The sequence below is a fragment of the Notolepis coatsorum genome (genome assembly GCF_963971535.1).
Source record: "Notolepis coatsorum genome assembly, chromosome: 13".
Taxonomy (NCBI): Eukaryota; Metazoa; Chordata; class Actinopteri; order Aulopiformes; family Paralepididae; genus Notolepis; species Notolepis coatsorum.
The window spans coordinates 81,676,844-81,696,168 of record NC_140177.1 but is presented as its reverse complement, the minus strand read 5'-3'; the positions used below and the strand labels follow the sequence as shown (position 1 = coordinate 81,696,168).

The 19,325-nt window shown below is 44.4% G+C and overlaps 1 protein-coding gene across 4 annotated transcripts in view; it reads right to left on the bottom strand.

Annotated features, from left to right (window-relative positions):
- Positions 1 to 1,405, bottom strand: part of col15a1b (collagen, type XV, alpha 1b) — a 164,319-nt gene extending 162,914 nt beyond the window's left edge. For all 4 annotated transcript variants that reach the window (XM_084327947.1, XM_084327949.1, XM_084327948.1 and 1 more), the window contains exons 1-2: positions 1,273 to 1,405; positions 1,098 to 1,171 (exon numbers count right to left, since the gene is read on the bottom strand). In XM_084327947.1, the coding sequence (XP_084184073.1) occupies positions 1,098 to 1,171; positions 1,273 to 1,283 (85 nt within the window). In that variant the 5' untranslated portion in view covers positions 1,284 to 1,405. The remainder of the gene's footprint in view (positions 1 to 1,097; positions 1,172 to 1,272) is intronic.
- Positions 1,406 to 19,325: the final 17,920 nt, after the last annotated feature.

Sequence of the window (19,325 nt, the reverse complement as noted above, 5' to 3'; positions counted from 1 at the left end):
TCAGTGAGCGAATTGAGACTAAATTTAAATGTGTCTTGACTGTGCATCGCTGTGTGTTTCACTGTTGCTGCTGGTTCTGCCACATGACAAACTACAGGGGCATTTAATCCAGGCCTTCAGCTACTGCCATCTGAGAATACAGTTGTATTATTTTCAAAGCATTCTGAAAACCATTTTATCTAGGGATGCACGATATATCGGTGACCATATCTGTATTCGACTGGTGATAGCGATTTTTGTATTGATTGTATCGATGAGCAAAACTGGCCCGATGTGAACAACTGATGATACATTTTCTGTCTGCTGTGTGTGCGTGTGCGTGTGTGTGTGTGCGTTTCTTTTGGGTTTTTTGGTCATGCAGAGTTTGTTTGGGTTTTTTTCCACATTACTTGCATGTGACAATGATACAGCACAGATTGTGAACTAACATTGTTTCAGTATGTACGAAAATGGTTGATTATCACATACATTTGTTTTATTTCTACAGAATATCAGTGGCTAAAATGTTCATACCAGTGCATCCCTAATTGTATACATCCAAAACTACGTACATATGAACTGTAGTGTCTCTCATACAGAGGCGTATATGTAGTGGCTCACTACAACCAGGTTTACCAAAACCGATTAATTAAAAGGGATCTTAATTAATGTGTCATGTGCATATTCTTTCTGCTACTTAACCCCCCCCCCCCCAGCCTACCACCACCATGAAACCAGGGAAACACTCCTAACTAAAGCATCTCAGGTTTGACTGTTTGCTCAGGTTCAAACTTCTTACAGGATGTCCTATGATAACTCACCTGGTTTCTCCTTAGTGTTTATAACGTTAAAATAGCAGACAAAGGTATGGTCACCTGAGTGTGTCCACATAATCACATCACTCTGCCTCTGGGTGGTCCATATAGGAGAAACTCAATTATAAGCGTCATGGTGCATGGCAACGTTTCGAGGCAGTGTAACAGACAGTTATAAATGAACCACAACGTTACCACAACACTTTAACCAAAATCAAAGAAATGTGCCAGCTCCCTGGAACTTAAAATAAAATAAATCAAATTAAAATAATACAAAAAAAGATATAAGGGTGTGTAACTTACCTTCGATAACCTGCAAGGCAGTGGTCAGGCAACACAGCACGGCGAGATGCAAAGCGAGCGACCACCTGCGGCGCCTATAGAAGTAGAGATGTTGAGTGAGGTCGATTTTAATCTCAACCTGCTTTCTTATGAAAAATGCTAGAAACATATATATATATATATTAAACACACTTACAGAAATGCCATTTTAGCGCCTAAACAGAAGTCCCACGTTTAGAAATTATCCTCAATCTCACGTGTTGAGAGATTCGTGCTATGAAATCCTCTTCTCTTTAGCAACTCTCCTCCTCAGTACACTTCACTTTCCCCGGCTTGTGTGTGCGCTCCCCCCCGCTCTCTCTCTCTCTCTCTCTCCACTCTCTCTACACACACACACGCTCTCGCCCTCTCCCTCTATCTGTCCCCCTCTCTCTCTCTCTCTCTCTCTCTCTCTCTACACACACACACGTTCGCTCTCTCGCTGACGCGCGAGTACAAAGACGGCCTCAGTTCTTAAGCCGTCTCGAAAACCCACGGACTTGGAAATCGGACTCCCCAAAAATCCCTTCATTGGCTGAAGCGACGCCTTCTTTACCCTCGCGGCTTGAATCAACCTCCGCTACCTAAATTGTCCAACGGCCATCCATCCAAGCTCCAAATTGTCTAGCGTCGTTATCGTCGCGTTGTGGCTGCGCTGCAGGCAGGGAGACATAGATGACTTGGAATTTAACCTTCCCAATTAGTCCGTAATGGGCCTGTCTGGAAGGTATAGGGATGCAAATCGTGTGGTGGGGGTAATTATGTGTGAGTGTGTGTGTGTGTGCGTGCGTGTATGTGTGTGTGTGCGTGCGCGTGTGTGTGTGTGGTAAATGGTGCATTTATATAGCGCTTTTATCCAAAGCGCTTTACAATGTATGTTCCTCCTCTGCACATTCACCCATCCACACATTCACACCGACAGTGGAGGCAACCATGCAAAGTGCCAACCTGCTCATCGGGAGCAATTATTGGTCTTGCCCAAGGATGCATTTAAAGGTTGGTTGTTGAGGTAGAGTCTCTGCACACTTTGCAAATGCTTCGATTGTGTACATTTAATACCACCACGTGACAGTTCAAGCGAAGTTGTTGCCTTCTGAACAGATGAATGAATAGAAATGATTGGAATACCAAGCCACAGGGCGCTAATATTGATTTTACTGTAATTCAATGACTAGTAAGCCATTTGATCTATAGACATCATGGTCTGATTGTAATCAAATAGCAGGTGATTATTATCAGTGAGCTGTGGCATATTGCACCATATAAAACTAACTGACATTATAGATAGATAGAGATCTTTATTGATAATGAAACATACAAGTATACATATAAGGCCCACCATAATCAAAACACTATACATTATACCCCCCCCCCCCCCCCCACACACACACACACACACACACATACATGCACACACACATACACACACACTCCCAAAGCATACAATAATACTAAAAGCAATAGTGATAACATAAATGACACAATACAAGAAAGTTACATCTTGTATAAAATATATGCAGGAATATGATGATAATATGCTAATATAATCTAAAATAGTAAATACTGTGAAAATAACAAACATAGTGTACAGCTGCAAAATAGACAGCATAGTAGACACCACATACAGTATAATATACACAATATACAGTTTACTAGTCTACAGTATACAGCATAGTATACACAGTATGAGTAGTATACATGAGACAGCATATTACACAGTATACAGTATAGTATACATCTGATCTGAATATGGTCCGAGCATACACAGTATACAGTATAGTCTACAGTGGCTAACAATGCAGCATGTCATGTACAGTAATCACTATGGCATAGTTGTGTAAAGTAAAAATTCAATTTATGAGTTAGTGTCCAGTTGGTGCACAGCCTGTGGTCAGAGATTGTATGTATAGGCTGCTACATGGACCAACCACCCCTGTGGCATTGCAGCCTGCTCACTTGTGTGACTGCACATCCAACCAACCCCCAAACATGGCACAGCAATTATAAAGGTGCTCCTTCTGGGTATAGCAGATTAGCCCTGTCTGAAAGATAGTAAGCCCCTAATAACTATCTCAGCTAAGAGAGTAAGGGGCTGGGTCTTTTGGCTGACTGATAGATGCTTGGTTTCCCATGCAGGGGACCCGGGGGTTCAAATCCAGGTGGTCACAGTAATGCCGTGACCTGGACAGGTTTCTCCAGTGGGTTACATGAGCACCTATCGTTAACTACTATACATTTACTCCAAAAGTTATTGAATGAGAGTGAATGGGATGAGTTCAGAATTGTATTATCAATCATATTATCAATAATACTACTTATCAATAATGCTGTTGATTTCTCAGCGCAAAACCATGCTGTTCTTCATGTTGGATACATGCAGCTCTGCAAAACTGCTCAATTGCTCTAGGGTCTAGGCTGTACCTGAAATAAATGCTGGAACCTACTGGAGTAAGTTTCAGTGTTTATTTTCTGGGTTATACAGACTGGAGCATAAGCCCTATTGACTTTGCATTAGTAACAAGCCAGAGCTGTATGAAGAATAGCATGGATTGTGGTGAGGAAGGACTTTACTGTATAGTTACCAATGATGTTGAAAGGTAGAGTAGAGCTATAGGGTTACATCATTCTGAAATTACCCTTTAATAACTTCAAATTTCCCAGACAATAGTTGAGCAGGTAACCAGTTATCTGGATTACATTTGGGTATCTTATCAAGTGGTAGATGTTTATTTTCTTCCATTCTAGTCAATACAGTATATTAAATGTTACTGTGTCTTTTCACTGGTGAATATTCATGTTCCATGTTTAGGGCATTCATTCACTGAAAATAGAACACTTTGAATTAGACATTAAAGTTTGTTGATAAATTGTTTTTGGTGTGTGTTTGTTATCAATGCTTTGGTGCTTTAATCAGTCAGACAAGCATTCTTCTCTTAATTGTCAGACACACCCCTGACTTACCCGATATGCTGACTGTAAACTCAAAACACTACGGAGAGGAAGAAGGGGAGCTAAAGAGAGAGAGAGATAGAAGAAAGTTCGAGTTAAGGGGAAAAAGAGAGTGATAGAAGTAATGTTGAGAGAGAGAGAACATAGAGCTTGGATGACTGTTATGTGTGTCATGTGCCCTGATCAGGCGTTCCTAGTGTGATGTGTCATGTCTAGATGTAGTCCTCTGTCATAGTGTGTAGTCCCCATTGTTTTTCCCCCAGGTGTATCCAATTACCATTAACCCAGGTGTGTGTCGTCTCGTCATCCCCTTGTGTATAAGTATTCTGTCATCCCTTCCGTCTGGTGCTGATCCTGTCTGTATAGTTCTGTGTTTGTCTGTATATTATTTGATGTTCATTTTTGTTACGAAACCATGGTAACTATAAATTAAATATTATTTATTTAGATACTTTGGCTGCCGTCTCCTTATTGTGTAACATTGACCAGATAACGAGCCTTCCTGTAGTCAATGGTTACGTAATAATGACCTACAGTGTGACTACAGTATATTGTTCATTCATTGTCAGTATTAGATTAAATTATAGCATCTAACCAGAGTGCAAAGTAACGGTAAAGAGCAATAAACAGTGTAACATGTGAATATGTGGAGTATATATGACAAAGCTACAGAGTAAATATGCTGTATGTACAGTATTATTAAAAACAGTGGTACAGCGGTTAGGTGGCGTAGCGGAGATTGCGTTCGTCACCATCCAGCTCACAGCTCCGGGGTTGTCACCAGATTGGCTGGCCGTTCACACTAATTCAATTGGCTGTATTAGAGGGTGGGAGAAGCTGGCGGGGTGGGTCCGGGTCGTTGTAAACAGCGACTCCTACAGTTCGGTCGGGGCGCCTGCTAAGCGCGGATAGGACCTGAGTGGGATAGTGTGATCCTTCCACACGCTACGCCCACTCAGGGAGGATCCGCGCTGCCAGGTGAAAAGAAGCGGTTGATTGGCTGGACGTGTGTCGGAGGAAGCACGTGGTAGCCTCCACTCTCCCAGACCGACTGTGGGGGGTAAGTGCGCAGCGACCAGGAAGGGGATTGGGAATTGGCATACGACTAACATTGGGATGGGAGAAAAATCAGAGGAAAATGGAGGGGGAAAAAGATAAAAAAAAAAAAAAAAAAAAAACAGTGGTACAAGTATGAATACACTATGGTAGTAAACCGTACTAGCCAGTGGTATAACTAATAAGAGTAGGTATTGAATATATACAGATATACAATGTGTACAGTGTACAGTGTGGGTATATATACAGATATTGTTAGGGATTGATTGATTGATTGATTGAAAACTTTATTAACAGTTTGCAGAATGGGTACAATACAGTACATCTCAATACACACAATTGTTAAGGGGATGCAGACCAGGGCCCCGTTCCCCGTACCTGGCTAACTGAGTTAGCCGGATAATTTCCAGCATAGCCTGACTTAAGCCGGACCTTTCTGTTCCCCGACGCTCGATTGTCTAAATCAGTGGTTCTCAAACTTTTTACACCAAGTACCACCTGAGAACGTAGCTGGCTCTCCAAGTACCACCATATGACCGGCGTTAAAATACAGTCTATTCAGCTATGCACAGTTCACGCAGGAGGCAAATGTATTCCTAATACCATTATTTATTGTTAACTTTTGTCAGACACAGCCACAATGTACAAAGGGATAGCACTAGAACTAGCAAACGCTTCCACACAACTCACACAATGCAAGGGGCATTGAGAACATAATAACTAACATTCTCACATAGCAAGTGAGAAAATTAAGAACAACTGTATTCAGTATTCACATTCAAATGTACTTAATTCTCTCTATCTCTCTCTCTCTCTCACTCTCTCTCTCTCTCTCTCTCTCTCTCTCTCTCTCTCTCTCACACAGCAAGCAATTGTCCGTCATTCTCTCTCTCTCTCACACACACACACACACACACACACACACACACACACACACACACACACACACACACACACACACACACACACACACACACACACACAATTATTTTGTTACAAAAACCTAATTTCCTGCATTCTGGTGCAGACATTTTTGAAATTTTACCCTTTAAATGCCAGTGTTTGTGATGGGCATCACAAATTATTGTAAAAAAGAAAAGAAAACACACATTGAATACATTTTTTATTAATGTTTACCCTTTAAATGCCAGTTTGTGTGATGGCATCACAAATTATTGTAAAAAAAAACACAAAAAGTAAAATATTTTCAATATGTCAAATGCAAAGTAAATTTTTCTGGGGGGGATTATTACAGGCTAGGCATGTGTCAATGATTAGCAGCAACACATATTTTGATGGATTTTTTTGTAATGTCAGATTTAACACCAACTCTTTTCAGAAAAGTGGGAGTATTTCATTTTTTATCTGACATTACAAGAAATCTAAAAATAAATGGTTATGATCAGGGCTGAAGTTGAATTAAAGATTTATGACTGTTTAGACTGCATTACTCTCTGTCACAGTGATCGCCTGGTTGTTCCCCACTTAGATTATCTAACTATCGCACCGCCGCAACCAGAAACACTGGCCTGGCCTGCTTCTAAGTTCAGTGGCCTGACTGATTTTTTTTGTAGCTTTTTTGGAAATGTTTTCAAGTACCACCAGCAGTACCACCAAGTACCACTAGTGGTACGCGTACCACAGTTTGAGAACCACTGGTCTAAATCACCATGACAACAGATCAAAAAGTTTGAGCCTGGTCGAGAGCAGGGTTAAGTTCAGTTAGCTGGATGAACCATGGCCACGCCCACGCAAAGAAATGCCAGCTCGCTTCCTGAAATGATTCTCACAGTCTAGATCTGCATTATACCATTCTGAATTATGTTTCTGTGCTTCGTTTTCCTAGAGGGGGCTTTTGAAATGTATAATAATAGAACTAAATGCTGATAATAAATCATATTCAGCCTATAGATTTACTTTGTCCTAAATAAAATAATGCTCGTCATATACGGCGCTCGGAGTGCGATACACGCTGCATGTGGTTATTTTAATAACGGCGCATTGCAAATGTGAATCCCGCGGGGATATTTTTAATGAATGAAACCTATCGGCCGTTTGGCTCTGATTAGTTTCATATATTCTCTGCTGTAGATTTGCTTAACGGAGCGCCCGGATTGTGTTTCATTCAAGCATAAAATTGAAGTGTCTATGCGTGGATTGTGGTTTTTGTGGATTATGAATTACGAGGACTCTGAGGATTGTTGAATTGTATCATCACTCACACGTTATTGTGATATTGTAACTGGGATTAAAATGTCTGATGAGATGCGCTGTTTGACGGATTTGACGGAGAATAAAGAGATAAAACTTCATTCAAAAGAAAAATATTCGAAACACGGGTCTCTTGTCCATTGATGGATACACAATGGATATATCCCGTCTGGCACAGTGGTGCAACGGCCAGTGTTCGCTCCTGGCAAGCGGGCGACCCGAGTTCGAGACCCCGCGTTTCCAATATAATTTTTTTGGAATATAATATTAATGATTATACGCAAAAGTAGCCTAGTTTTAAGTTAAAATATTATAAATCTACATGCATTGAGGATGTCATTCTTTATATAGCTCTCAACGTGCACCAAATTGAATTATTCCTACATTGCAAAAAGAAGAAAAAGACTAGAAGAAGTGGGATTAGAACGCGGGTCGTCTGCGTGAAAGTCAAAACGACCAACCGTCACACCACAGTGCAGATAAGTAAAACATCCACCATACATCAATCAATGAGTAAGAGAGCCGTATCCTTATTCTGAAACAGTTGAACTAATTATTTTCGCTAGCAAGATCTCATTTGATTATCCATTCCATAAACCTACTGCCAGCAGGCAAGTTTAAAGAAATATTATCTGATTGATTGGGGTAATGAGGGACTTAAAATTAGCCTATAGATTATGCATTTAACTTGTCGGCGAGGCTATTGAGCCGTACTGCAATCTGTTAATAAAGTTTTAAATCAATTAATCAATCAATGCCGTTAGAAAATCAGGATTTCTGCTATCGATACTTGCTGGCTTTTCAGCTGAGGCGGGCGCGCGCAATTATCCTGGATCTCAAGTCTGGTTCGAGTTAACGAGACTGAATCCACCTTCGAGGAACAGGAAAATCCCGGCTTCAAACATCGGGTTAATTGAATCTGGATAATGGGACTCTTGATCGACTTAGTTGAACCAGGTACGGGGAATAGGGCCCAGAGAAAGACTTTCGTCTTGTTTACATCAGGGTCCCCAATTTTCAATTCATCAGGACATATATGACATACATGACATACAGATAGTACTGCTACATCTATACATTTATGACATACCAGATTTGCAAATACAGTACTGTTTGACGTGTGGAGGTGGTGGTAGGACCCAGTAGCAGACAGGGCAGATAGGTAACAGGCAGGACATGGTGGGTAGTGATTCAAAAAGAGCTTTACTTAAAACATAAACACTGGAGAACTACAAACAAAAACCTCTCAGCAAAGCTGGAAGAGGGAAAACGAAAGAAAGGTGAAACAAACAAAAACACTAAAACTCAAAACACTTACTCAAACAAGGCCAAGGAACACAGACGGGAGGAACAACAGGAATGGAAACACAGGGAGATAAATAACACAATATCCAAGGAACACGAGGGCAATGATGATAGCAATACAAACAGGAAACAACCACTAACAGGGAATAATGAACCCACACAGGGAAGGGGGCAGACAGGACTAATATACACAGGTTGATTAACACAAGACACATGAGGGCTGACTAACAACGTGGAACACCTGGGAGGGGAACCGACTGACAGACTAAAGGACAAGGACTAAAGTGATAACAAATACAAGATAGACTAAACACACTGGGCCAATAATACTAACAAGACAAGAAGGATAATCTAAACCAGACAGTGAAACAAAGGGTAACAAACAGACAGGGATAGACAGCAAGAGGGGGAGAACACAGAGGAATACAGATCATCTAATTACACACAACTGCACAAGGAGTCCCAGAGGTAGTGAGGGGTATTGTCCAGCCGGTGGGGGAAGAGGTCCATGAATGAGTGGAGGGAAAGGTGTTGGGACAGGTGGGGGTAGTCCAAGGGTATGTGAGGGGAACTGTCCATGAGAAAGTGGGGGGAAGTGGGCAGGAGGGATAAGTCCAGGAATAGGAGGGGGGAAGAGGGCAGGACCAGGTGGAACCTAATAGATATATATGCAGCTATATATATATATGTATATTAAGGGGTGTAAAAAGTACCCATCAATTATACTTAAGTGAAAGTATGGGTACTGTCTCAAAATCTGACTCAAGTAAAAGTAAAAGTATCTGGCTAAAAACACACTTGAGTAAAAGTCAAAAAGTCCTACTTTTAAATGTACTTAAGTACTAAAAAGTAAAAGTAATTTTTTTTGAAAGGGATAGACCAGGGGTCTCAAACTCATTCCATCGTGGGCCAAGTTTTCATTTTAACTATACATTTATACGAATTTTTTAAGGCAGAGATTTCATGGGATCGGGGAGGCAAAGGAGACACTTAATTTTATAAGAATCAGTGTTGACTGCGGCCAAAGAGAACAGTTTATGTAGATAGGGCCATGGATGCTCGTCTTGTCCTTCCACGCCGTCGCCGACCGCTTCGCCCTCTTCATCACTCATTGTGGCCATCTTCTATGGCTTGTCACTCTGACTGTCTATTCTTCTGATAGCAGGTGTTTAATCAAAGATCCCCGCTTTCTAGTCTTGCACAAGGACCAATCAGCATGGGTATGGGCGGGTTCATTTTCCATTGATAGGGATTTGATTGGCTGTCTTTAAATAAAGTGTGGACGCAGGATTAATAAGGTTAACGTTAGTTCGGCCAGAGAAACAAATATACTAATAACAATAGTTGGACCTGTGAGATTTGTACTTTGTACTTTGTAGGTCTGCATTTTAAATGTAAGGAGTAAAAAGTATGTTTTTTTTCTCTGAAATGTAATGGAGTAAAAGTACAAAGTATACAAACCTAATAATACTCGAGTAAAGTACAAATCCCCCAAAACAGTACTTAAGTATTGTAACAAAGTACAATTACTCAAGTACTTTACACCCCGATATAGATAAATGTATATATATATACAGTGTATATATCATAGGTCGAGGAAATTGACCTGGACTAAGATTAGGTTCTTAGGTTTCCAACACAGTAACACAGCAGGAGAACAGATAAAGGTGTAACATAGGTACATTTTTATTTGGAAATAAAGACACAAGAATAGGATACAAGCTATAAGAACAGGACACAATGAACACAATGGGATACGAGAATAGGAAATCTCCTAATTCCTGACTGCTTACTGGTGGCCTGAACGCAGCGCAGCCTGGTGATGACGAAGCCCACGTGGCCGTAGCAGCCAGTAGAGGTGTGGGCGGTACCCTAGAGCGCCCTCTAGTGGAAACAGAGTGAGAGTAATGCAGGTGGTACCCTGGCCTACCAGCACTGAGCGAGAGTAATGGAGGTGGTACCCTGGCCTACCAGCACTGAGTGAGAGTAATGGAGGTGGTACCCTGGCCTACCAGCACTAAGTGAGAGTAATGCAGGTGGTACCCTGGCCTACCAGCACTGAGTGAGAGTAATGGAGGTGGTACCCTGGCCTACCAGCACTAAGTGAGAGTAATGGAGGTGGTACCCTGGCCTACCAGCACTGAGTGAGAGTAATGCAGGTGGTACCCTGGCCTACCAGCACTGAGTGAGAGTAATGCAGGTGGTACCCTGGCCTACCAGCACTGAGTGAGAGTAATGGAGGTGGTACCCTGGCCTACCAGCACTGAGTGAGAGTAATGGAGGTGGTACCCTGGCCTACCAGCACTGAGAGAGAGTAATGGAGGTGGTACCCTGGCCTACCAGCACGGAGTGAGAGTAATGCAGGTGGTACCCTGGCCTACCAGCACTGAGTGAGAGTAATGCAGGTGGTACCCTGGCCTACCAGCACTGAGTGAGAGTAATGCAGGTGGTACCCTGGCCTACCAGCACTGAGTGAGAGTAATGCAGGTGGTACACTGGTCTACCAGCACTGAGTGAGAGTAATGCAGGTGGTACCCTGGCCTACCAGCACTGAGCGAGAGTAATGGAGGTGGTACCCTGGTCTACCAGCACTGAGTGAGAGTAATGCAGGTGGTACCCTGCCTACCAGCACTGAGCGAGAGTAATGCAGGTGGTACCCTGGCCTACCAGCACTGAGCGAGAGTAATGGAGGTGGTACCCTGGCCTACCAGCACTGAGTGAGAGTAATGCAGGTGGTACCCTGGCCTACCAGCACTGAGTGAGAGTAATGGAGGTGGTACCCTGGCCTACCAGCACTGAGTGAGAGTAATGGAGGTGGTACCCTGGCCTACCAGCACTGAGTGAGAGTAATGGAGGTGGTACCCTGGCCTACCAGCACTGAGTGAGAGTAATGGAGGTGGTACCCTGGCCTACCAGCACTGAGTGAGAGTAATGCAGGTGGTACCCTGGCCTACCAGCACTGAGTGAGAGTAATGGAGGTGGTACCCTGGCCTACCAGCACTGAGTGAGAGTAATGCAGGTGGTACCCTGGCCTACCAGCACTGAGTGAGAGTAATGCAGGTGGTACTCTGGCCTACCAGCACTGAGTGAGAGTAATGCAGGTGGTACCCTGGCCTACCAGCACTGAGTGAGAGTAATGGAGGTGGTACCCTGGCCTACCAGCACTGAGTGAGAGTAATGCAGGTGGTACCCTGGCCTACCAGCACTGAGCGAGAGTAATGGAGGTGGTACCCTGGCCTACCAGCACTGAGTGAGAGTAATGGAGGTGGTACCCTGGCCTACCAGCACTGAGTGAGAGTAATGGAGGTGGTACCCTGGCCTACCAGCACTGAGTGAGAGTTGTTGACAGAATCCGGTTATAGGGCGATAATAATGTGGTCAAGAGGCATGGTTTCTATCTTTAGCCTTTAAGCGGCGTGGTTTATTCATTCACATGGTATGAGCAGCAGCACATGAGGTCTCCTCTCACTGAGAGGCTGGGGGGAAAGAGGTGGAGTGGGAGGAGACATCTCTATTTATACTCGCCACCTGGTGGTGTCTTGAGTGGCTCCGCCTAGAGCGCCATCTAGTGGAAACAGTTATATATGCAGTTAGACAGTTACTAACAATCCTACATAGAACCTCTGACTTAAACACTCCCACTTAGGGTTGTATTAGCATACTGGATAACTTCTCCAAAAAACATTTTACAAAGGAAATAATATAATCCAAAACATCAATAGAGTATGGCAGTCAATATTTATTACACATTAAACATGACCTTTGCAAATCTCTTCAAAACCCTGTCGTCCGCTTGGACAATAAATCAGTGTCATTCTTTCTTCTCTGATGACAGATCTGATGAGATGATATTTTCTATATCGACATGTTTACATCTATGTCGGCACACTGGGTTCCTAGCAATCACAATGGTTCCCTGGTTGCCCTCATAAACAACAGTCTTCATATATACATAGTGTCCATCATTTTTAAATTATGTTGACAAAACGCCCCTCATCTTCAAAAACACAATATTCGGTATAGAGGATACATTCCAATTACCTAATACATATTAAGCAATATATTCATAATCTTATCTCCATCACTTCGAGCAGTTGTTCTAGATAAACACATTTTGCATTGTCATAGCTAGAAACATACTCGGCTTCACAGGCTGATAGTATCACTGTGGGCTTTAAGCTCTAAACCCTTGCTGCCCTTTCTGAAACACAGCTGTTCGTCTACTGCACCTCTGGGATAACGAAAAACATGTTTTTTGACGTAGTTCAATGCTTCTCTGTGGGGTCAGCAAAATACTGTGACAATTTTACTCACTACAAAACATAGGTCAGGGCGAGTACAGGTTGTCTAACAAATGAGGCTACCCACAGCTTTTCTATACATCTCTTACTTCAGTCAAAACACCTCAGGATCTTTTCCACATAATTAAATCATTGAGAATATGGTAAGTCATCCACCTTTGTATTTAAACATGGGATCCATTTCTGTATTTAAACATGGTAAATCATCCACCTCTGTACTTAAACATGGAATTAAACATAGGATCCATTTCAGTATTTAAACATGGACTCTAATCAGGTATTTAAACCAGGGCCCTCATTCATCAACCTGACTTACGCACAGATATGTGCTTAACCTGTGCGTACGATCATTTCTAAGCAAAGAGTGGGATTCATCAATTTCAACTTGAACTTGACTTCGTGCTTATGTGTACGCACAGCTCGGAGCACACTTAGCTGACGCCCAGTGGTAGAACATCGTTACTACGGCATAAGCGCTCCTCAGTTCTGCATTAGTTTCAAGGCGGAAATAAGCTTCCGTGCATTAGTGTTCAACTTCTGTATGACCCGTAATTCATTATAGTTCATTATAAAATAGCGACAGTAGTGTAATTATAACGGGCTCACACGCGAACAAGAGGTTGGCCTGCTTGTTTGGCACGGGGGGGCAGACGCAAAACACCAACCTCCAAACGCGATTAAATATTGTTTCAAATAAAAAGCGAATTATTTTGTGTTTCATGTTTCCAAATAAGATTGGTCACGAAATGCTTTCTACTTCAATTTGTTGGTTAGAATAGATGACCTCCGTTGAAACTTCACTGAGACTAACAGTCTATTTGTGAGCTCCCGCTCAGATGTGATAATAATAACAATAATAATAATAGCTTCATTTTATATAGCGCCTTTCAAGAGACCCAAGGTCGCTTTACATAGATAGGGGGGGGGGGATAACAAAGTAACAGACATAGTGGACAGACACACAACATATAAATATGATGATGGAATTCATTCAAGATCCTCTCCACCCTCGGGTCTTTGCCACCGGCACGGTCCATCGTGATATTGGAGATGGATCGAGCAATAGACTGTTACTGTAGCTGTCAAAGCTCCATCACAAATGCAGTTATGTGAATAGAAAGGGATTCCACTAAGTCAATGTTGCGATGCGCATTTGCCTGATACATGTTGTTGCTGCATGCCGGGAGGAAGGCGATGCTGAATGTTTTCAATTCATTAAATAAAACGGATACTTTTTGCAAGGGTTTACTGACTGTCATACAAATAATCAACCAACTACATACTGTAACTTTTCAGTGCACGTTCTTATTTACATTGTGACAATAGCCTTGTGAGTTCCCGCAGTGACCCGCACACAGACATGATGGAATTCAAGTTCAAGTTTGTATTGATCACATATAGGCAGGCTACACATGGCGTATCGCTACATCATTGGCAGTGAGATTCATTGTTCTTGTATATGCTCTCGTATTATTGTTTATATAGGCTACCCAATACTGACATCAAAATAGATTGTATGACTCTAGAAATCATATGCAGCAGGTAGAAAATTGACGGAAAATCCGTCGCGATTTGGAATAAAATTGAGGAGAACTTTAATCCCTGGGTATTAATCAAACAAAACGGGAAAAGGCAGTCATATTCCAGCACGGTCTTTATTAGTGTTTGCGCTGCCCAGGCAGCAATGGTTAATAGATATCATATCCGACATCACCGTACGTGTGTACACGTCTGTCAGCCTGTCACATAACACGCTTCCCTCGGCTTAGTCCATTTTTCCACATTTCATGGGGGTATTCCATTACCGTATATGGTTAATCGGGGCGGTTCTGGTATGCAAATACTTAAAACAGTGCACGAGCTCAAACGTAGGATCAAAGTCATATTTATCAAGACAGGTGTGCGTAGAACCTGCGTACGCACGTGTGGTGAATCCCGTTTTTTTTGTGCGTGCACTGATTCTAAATTCTGTGCTTACGTGTGGAAATAGAACATTTTCTACGCCACGTTGATGAATGAGGGCCCTGGACTCTACTCCTCCCGTATTTAAACCTGGAGTACCCTCCTCCTGCATTTAAGCACTGTAGCCATCCTCCTTCAGTATTTAAACATGGAGTACCCTCCTTCAGCATTTAAGCAATTAGCTGCGAACCATACTTTGTATTTGTCATGTCCTTCAATACCCTCCTGGATTGAATACACCCATTTCCCTCCCACTGTCTGTCTGCCATCTGGTAACTTGGTTGAATACACCCATTTCCCTCCCACTGTCTGTCTGCCCTCTGGTAACTTGGCTGGAGCAAAGGTGTTGTTGTCCTCTAGGGACCTCATCTCCTCATCCCTTGCTCTCTCCCATTTACTTGATTCGGGGGACAATGTGACCTCTTTAAAGGTCGGGGGTACCCCACTGACTACCCTGTAGCAGTAATCAACGGTGGTAAGTGTACTGTCATCCTCGTCACTCCCTTTTCGGGCATAATCTGTAAGATACTTTGGGGGTTTGTGTTCCCTTGAGGGATACCTCCCACTGCTTGGGGCACTTGACGTCACCCTAGGGTGCTCCTCGTCATAGACCTCTGGGGGTGGCTGACTATCTGCCTGCACGACCGTGCTAAGTACACTGGGCTGATGTGTCTCTGTTTCTACACACCTTACTCTGGAGTCCAGCTCTGGCTCCTCTGTCTGTGTCTCGCTCTCACATGTTGTCTTTGTGACAAACTTGACTAGTATGTGTTTCTGCACTCTCCCTTTACCGGGATGATAAACTAGGAAAGCGGGGCTTCCCTTGTCGTGCCCTACAAAGAGTCCTTTTACACATCTGGACTCGGGCTTTCCCCTGTCCTGCAGGTACGCATAACACACTGATCCAAATCGGTGCATTCTGGCTAGATTACACTTCTTTCCTGTCAGTGCTGTATACGGGGTGGTGCCCGAGTGCTTATTAAAGCACCTGTTTCTGGTGTAAGCGGCTTCTTGCACCGCATAATGCCATAGGCTCTTAGGTAAGTTACTGTCTACTAGTTTACACCTAGCCATTTTGAAAAGGGTGCACCATTTCCTCTCTGCCACTCCGTTCTGGTGTGGGGGATATGGACGTGACGTCTCGTGTCTTATCTTGTACCTTCTCAACAGTGATTGGAACTCTCTGTTTGTGAACTCGGTTTCGTTGTCGGACCTCAAGCATCCTACGTTACCATAAGGGGCTACGTCTGCCAGGAATTTCTCCGTGGCCTGGAGTGTGTCACTCTTTGCTTTGAGAAAGTAAACAAACACTGCTCCTGTGCACACATCTGTAAAAGACTGTACATATCTAAAGCCTCCTATGGACTTGTTGCTTACTGGACCGGCTAGATCCGTGTTAACTAATGCAAGTGGTACCTTTACTTTTTCTGTGGGATTTCTGTTTCTCGGTTGAGTAAACTTCCCCGTTTTGCACACTGCACAATTTTTGTCAGGTCTACGCTTTTCACCTTCAATGTGCATGCCTTCTGTCACTGCTTGCAGTTTCAGTAAATCCTCGTAATTACAATGACCCATAATCTCGTGCTATGTCTGAATATCGTGACTGGCCGTCACGCTACACATATCATTATTATCACAACTTGTCGTTGTCATTACACTCCGTTTGCAGATAATATATTCTCTGGTACATCTTTATGTCAAACCGTGTACAGTCAGGTTCTACAAGAAAATGTTTACCTTTATCGAAGAATACCTTGGCACCGCTTGCAGTAGCAGCTATTACAGAGAATAGTCCTTGTGGGAACGATGGTACGTAGAGAGCGTTCTTTAACGTCACCGTACGCCGGCGCCCCCCACTGTCCGTGAGGCATACCTGTGCGTCTCCTCTCTCTTGCGCCAACCCGTAGGTGCGCTTCCCGTCTGCCAGCTCCATGCTGTGCCTCTCCGGGTGGAAAGTGTTGTCAAAGTTCTTGAACCGACTCCTGTCGTTGATGACATGGGACGACGCACCTGTGTCCACGATCAGTCCCCTCCTCTGGGCCCGCTGCAGCTGTGCCGGCCTGGCGATGCATGCTGTCCGCGCCCCGAAAGCGAAGTCTTCTTGTCCCGTTATTCGTCTCGATCCGTCTCACGTCGACCGTCACTGCCATTGTGTCCGCTGCCGCCATCTTGTCCACAGCCGCCATCTTGTCCGTGGCCGCCGTCTCGTCATCTTGTCCATGCGTGTATCGCGCGCTCTGGTCGTGTTTGTTCATGCACGCTCTGTCTGTGTGCCCCGTGGATTTGCAGAAGCTACACCAGACAGTCTTTGTGCAGTCGCCTCTCCGATGGCCTTTCTCTCCGCATCGCCAACACGCCAGTTCCGCCGTGGTCCTGGTCCTCTCCCTTTAGCACCCTCTCTCCCGCCTCCGCGGTGGCTGGGTGGGTATCTTCTGAGGCCTCGAAGTTTCTTAACTTGGCCTTGAACTGTCCCAGTGTCATGTCCGCTGAACCGTGTGTTACCAGGAGTGTGAACGGTTTGTACAGCTCCGGTAGTCCTCTCATCATCATCGCCATCATTAGCCCATCGCTTGGTGCTTCTCCTGCATTCCTCAATGGCGTCGTGATCTGCTCCGCTCTGTTGACGTATTCGGTCACAGTCTCGGTGTGCCCCTTCTTCAGGGCCGTTAGTGCTATGTATAGGGCCACGACTCGGGGTCTTCCTCGCCCGATGTAATGCTCTCTCAACACCTCTAGGCTTTCTCGGCCTTTGTCTTTAGTGTCGCGGAATATCAGCCCCAAGCTGGTGTCGTCGAGCAGTGGCGCTAACTCACAGTACGCGTCTGCATTACGCTGGTCGTCCAGGGCTTGCTTTTCCGCCGTCAGGTCTCCCGTGGGGGCTGTCAAGATTGTCTCCTTCAGTCCCGCACCGTGCATGCAGCATAGCATGCGCTCTTCCCAGAGCTCGTAGTCCTCTGCTTTTCCATTGAATGAGGGCCATTTGCTCCTTCCCTTGGTCGCCATCCTCTTGGTTGATGGTAGGCGTAGCTTTAGCTCTTGTTGGCCTAGCGTCTAGCCACGCGGTGCTCCCGACGCTAACCTAGCCTATACTTTTGCTAAGCTTGTTACCCTTATTATTTCCCCCCCGGCGTGATCTGGGCCCATAACCTGTTGACAGAATCCGACTATAGGGCGACAATAATGTGGTCAAGAGGCAAGGTTTCTATCTTTAGCCTTTAAGAGGCGTGGTTTATTCATTCACATGGTATGAGCAGCAGCACATTAGGTCTCCTCTCACTGAGAGGCTGGGGGGAAAGAGGTGGAGTAGGAGGAGACATCTCTATTTATACTCGCCACCTGGTGGTGTCTTGAGTGGCTCCGCCTAGAGCGCCCTCTAGTGGAAACAGTTATATATGCAGTTAGACAGTTAGTGTTACTAACAATCCTACATAGAACCTCTGACTTCAACAAGAGTAATGGAGGTGGTACCCTGGCCTACCAGCACTGAGCGAGAGTAATGGAGGTGGTACCCTGGCCTACCAGCACTGAACGAGAGTAATGGAGGTGGTACCCTGGCCTACCAGCACTGAGTGAGAGTAATGGAGGTGGTACCCTGGCCTACCAGCACTGAGTGAGAGTAATGGAGGTGGTACCCTGGCCTACCAGCACTGAGTGAGAGTAATGGAGGTGGTACCCTGGCCTACCAGCACTGAGCGAGAGTAATGGAGGTGGTACCCTGGCCTACCAGCACTGAGCGAGAGTAATGGAGGTGGTACCCTGGCCTACCAGCACTGAGTGAGAGTAATGGAGGTGGTACCCTGGCCTACCAGCACTGAGTGAGAGTAATGGAGGTGGTACCCTGGTCTACCAGCACTGAGTGAGAGTAATGGAGGTGGTACCCTGGCCTACCAGCACTGAGTGAGAGTAATGGAGGTGGTACCCTGGCCTACCAGCACTGAGTGAGAGTAATGGAGGTGGTACCCTGGCCTACCAGCACTGAGTGAGAGTAATGGAGGTGCCAAAATAGCGGCACACATAATAATAGGGAATTGCTACAACAAAATAAAATGTCCACACACAATAACGCCCGATGGCCACACAGTCAAAGATTTGGGGTGTAAAACACCATCCACCGAGTGGATACTACATTGATACTTACTCACACTCTTAACTATGAGCCACTCGGTGTGACACTCTGGTTACAGACCGTCACAGGGCTAAACATGCACTCAACCAAATGCCTGTGATTGCACAATGGCATCCAACACAATTGCTCTGCCTAGCAACTGGTATTAAGAGAGGCGCACAGTACTGACCATATGACCACGAAAGGTGTCCCCAGCCACCACCCTAATGGACCACCATGTGTCAAGCAAGCAGATAATAATTTACCTATGCTAAAAACTATTACGGGACAGGGAGACAGCATACAGTAAGTAGTAGGGGA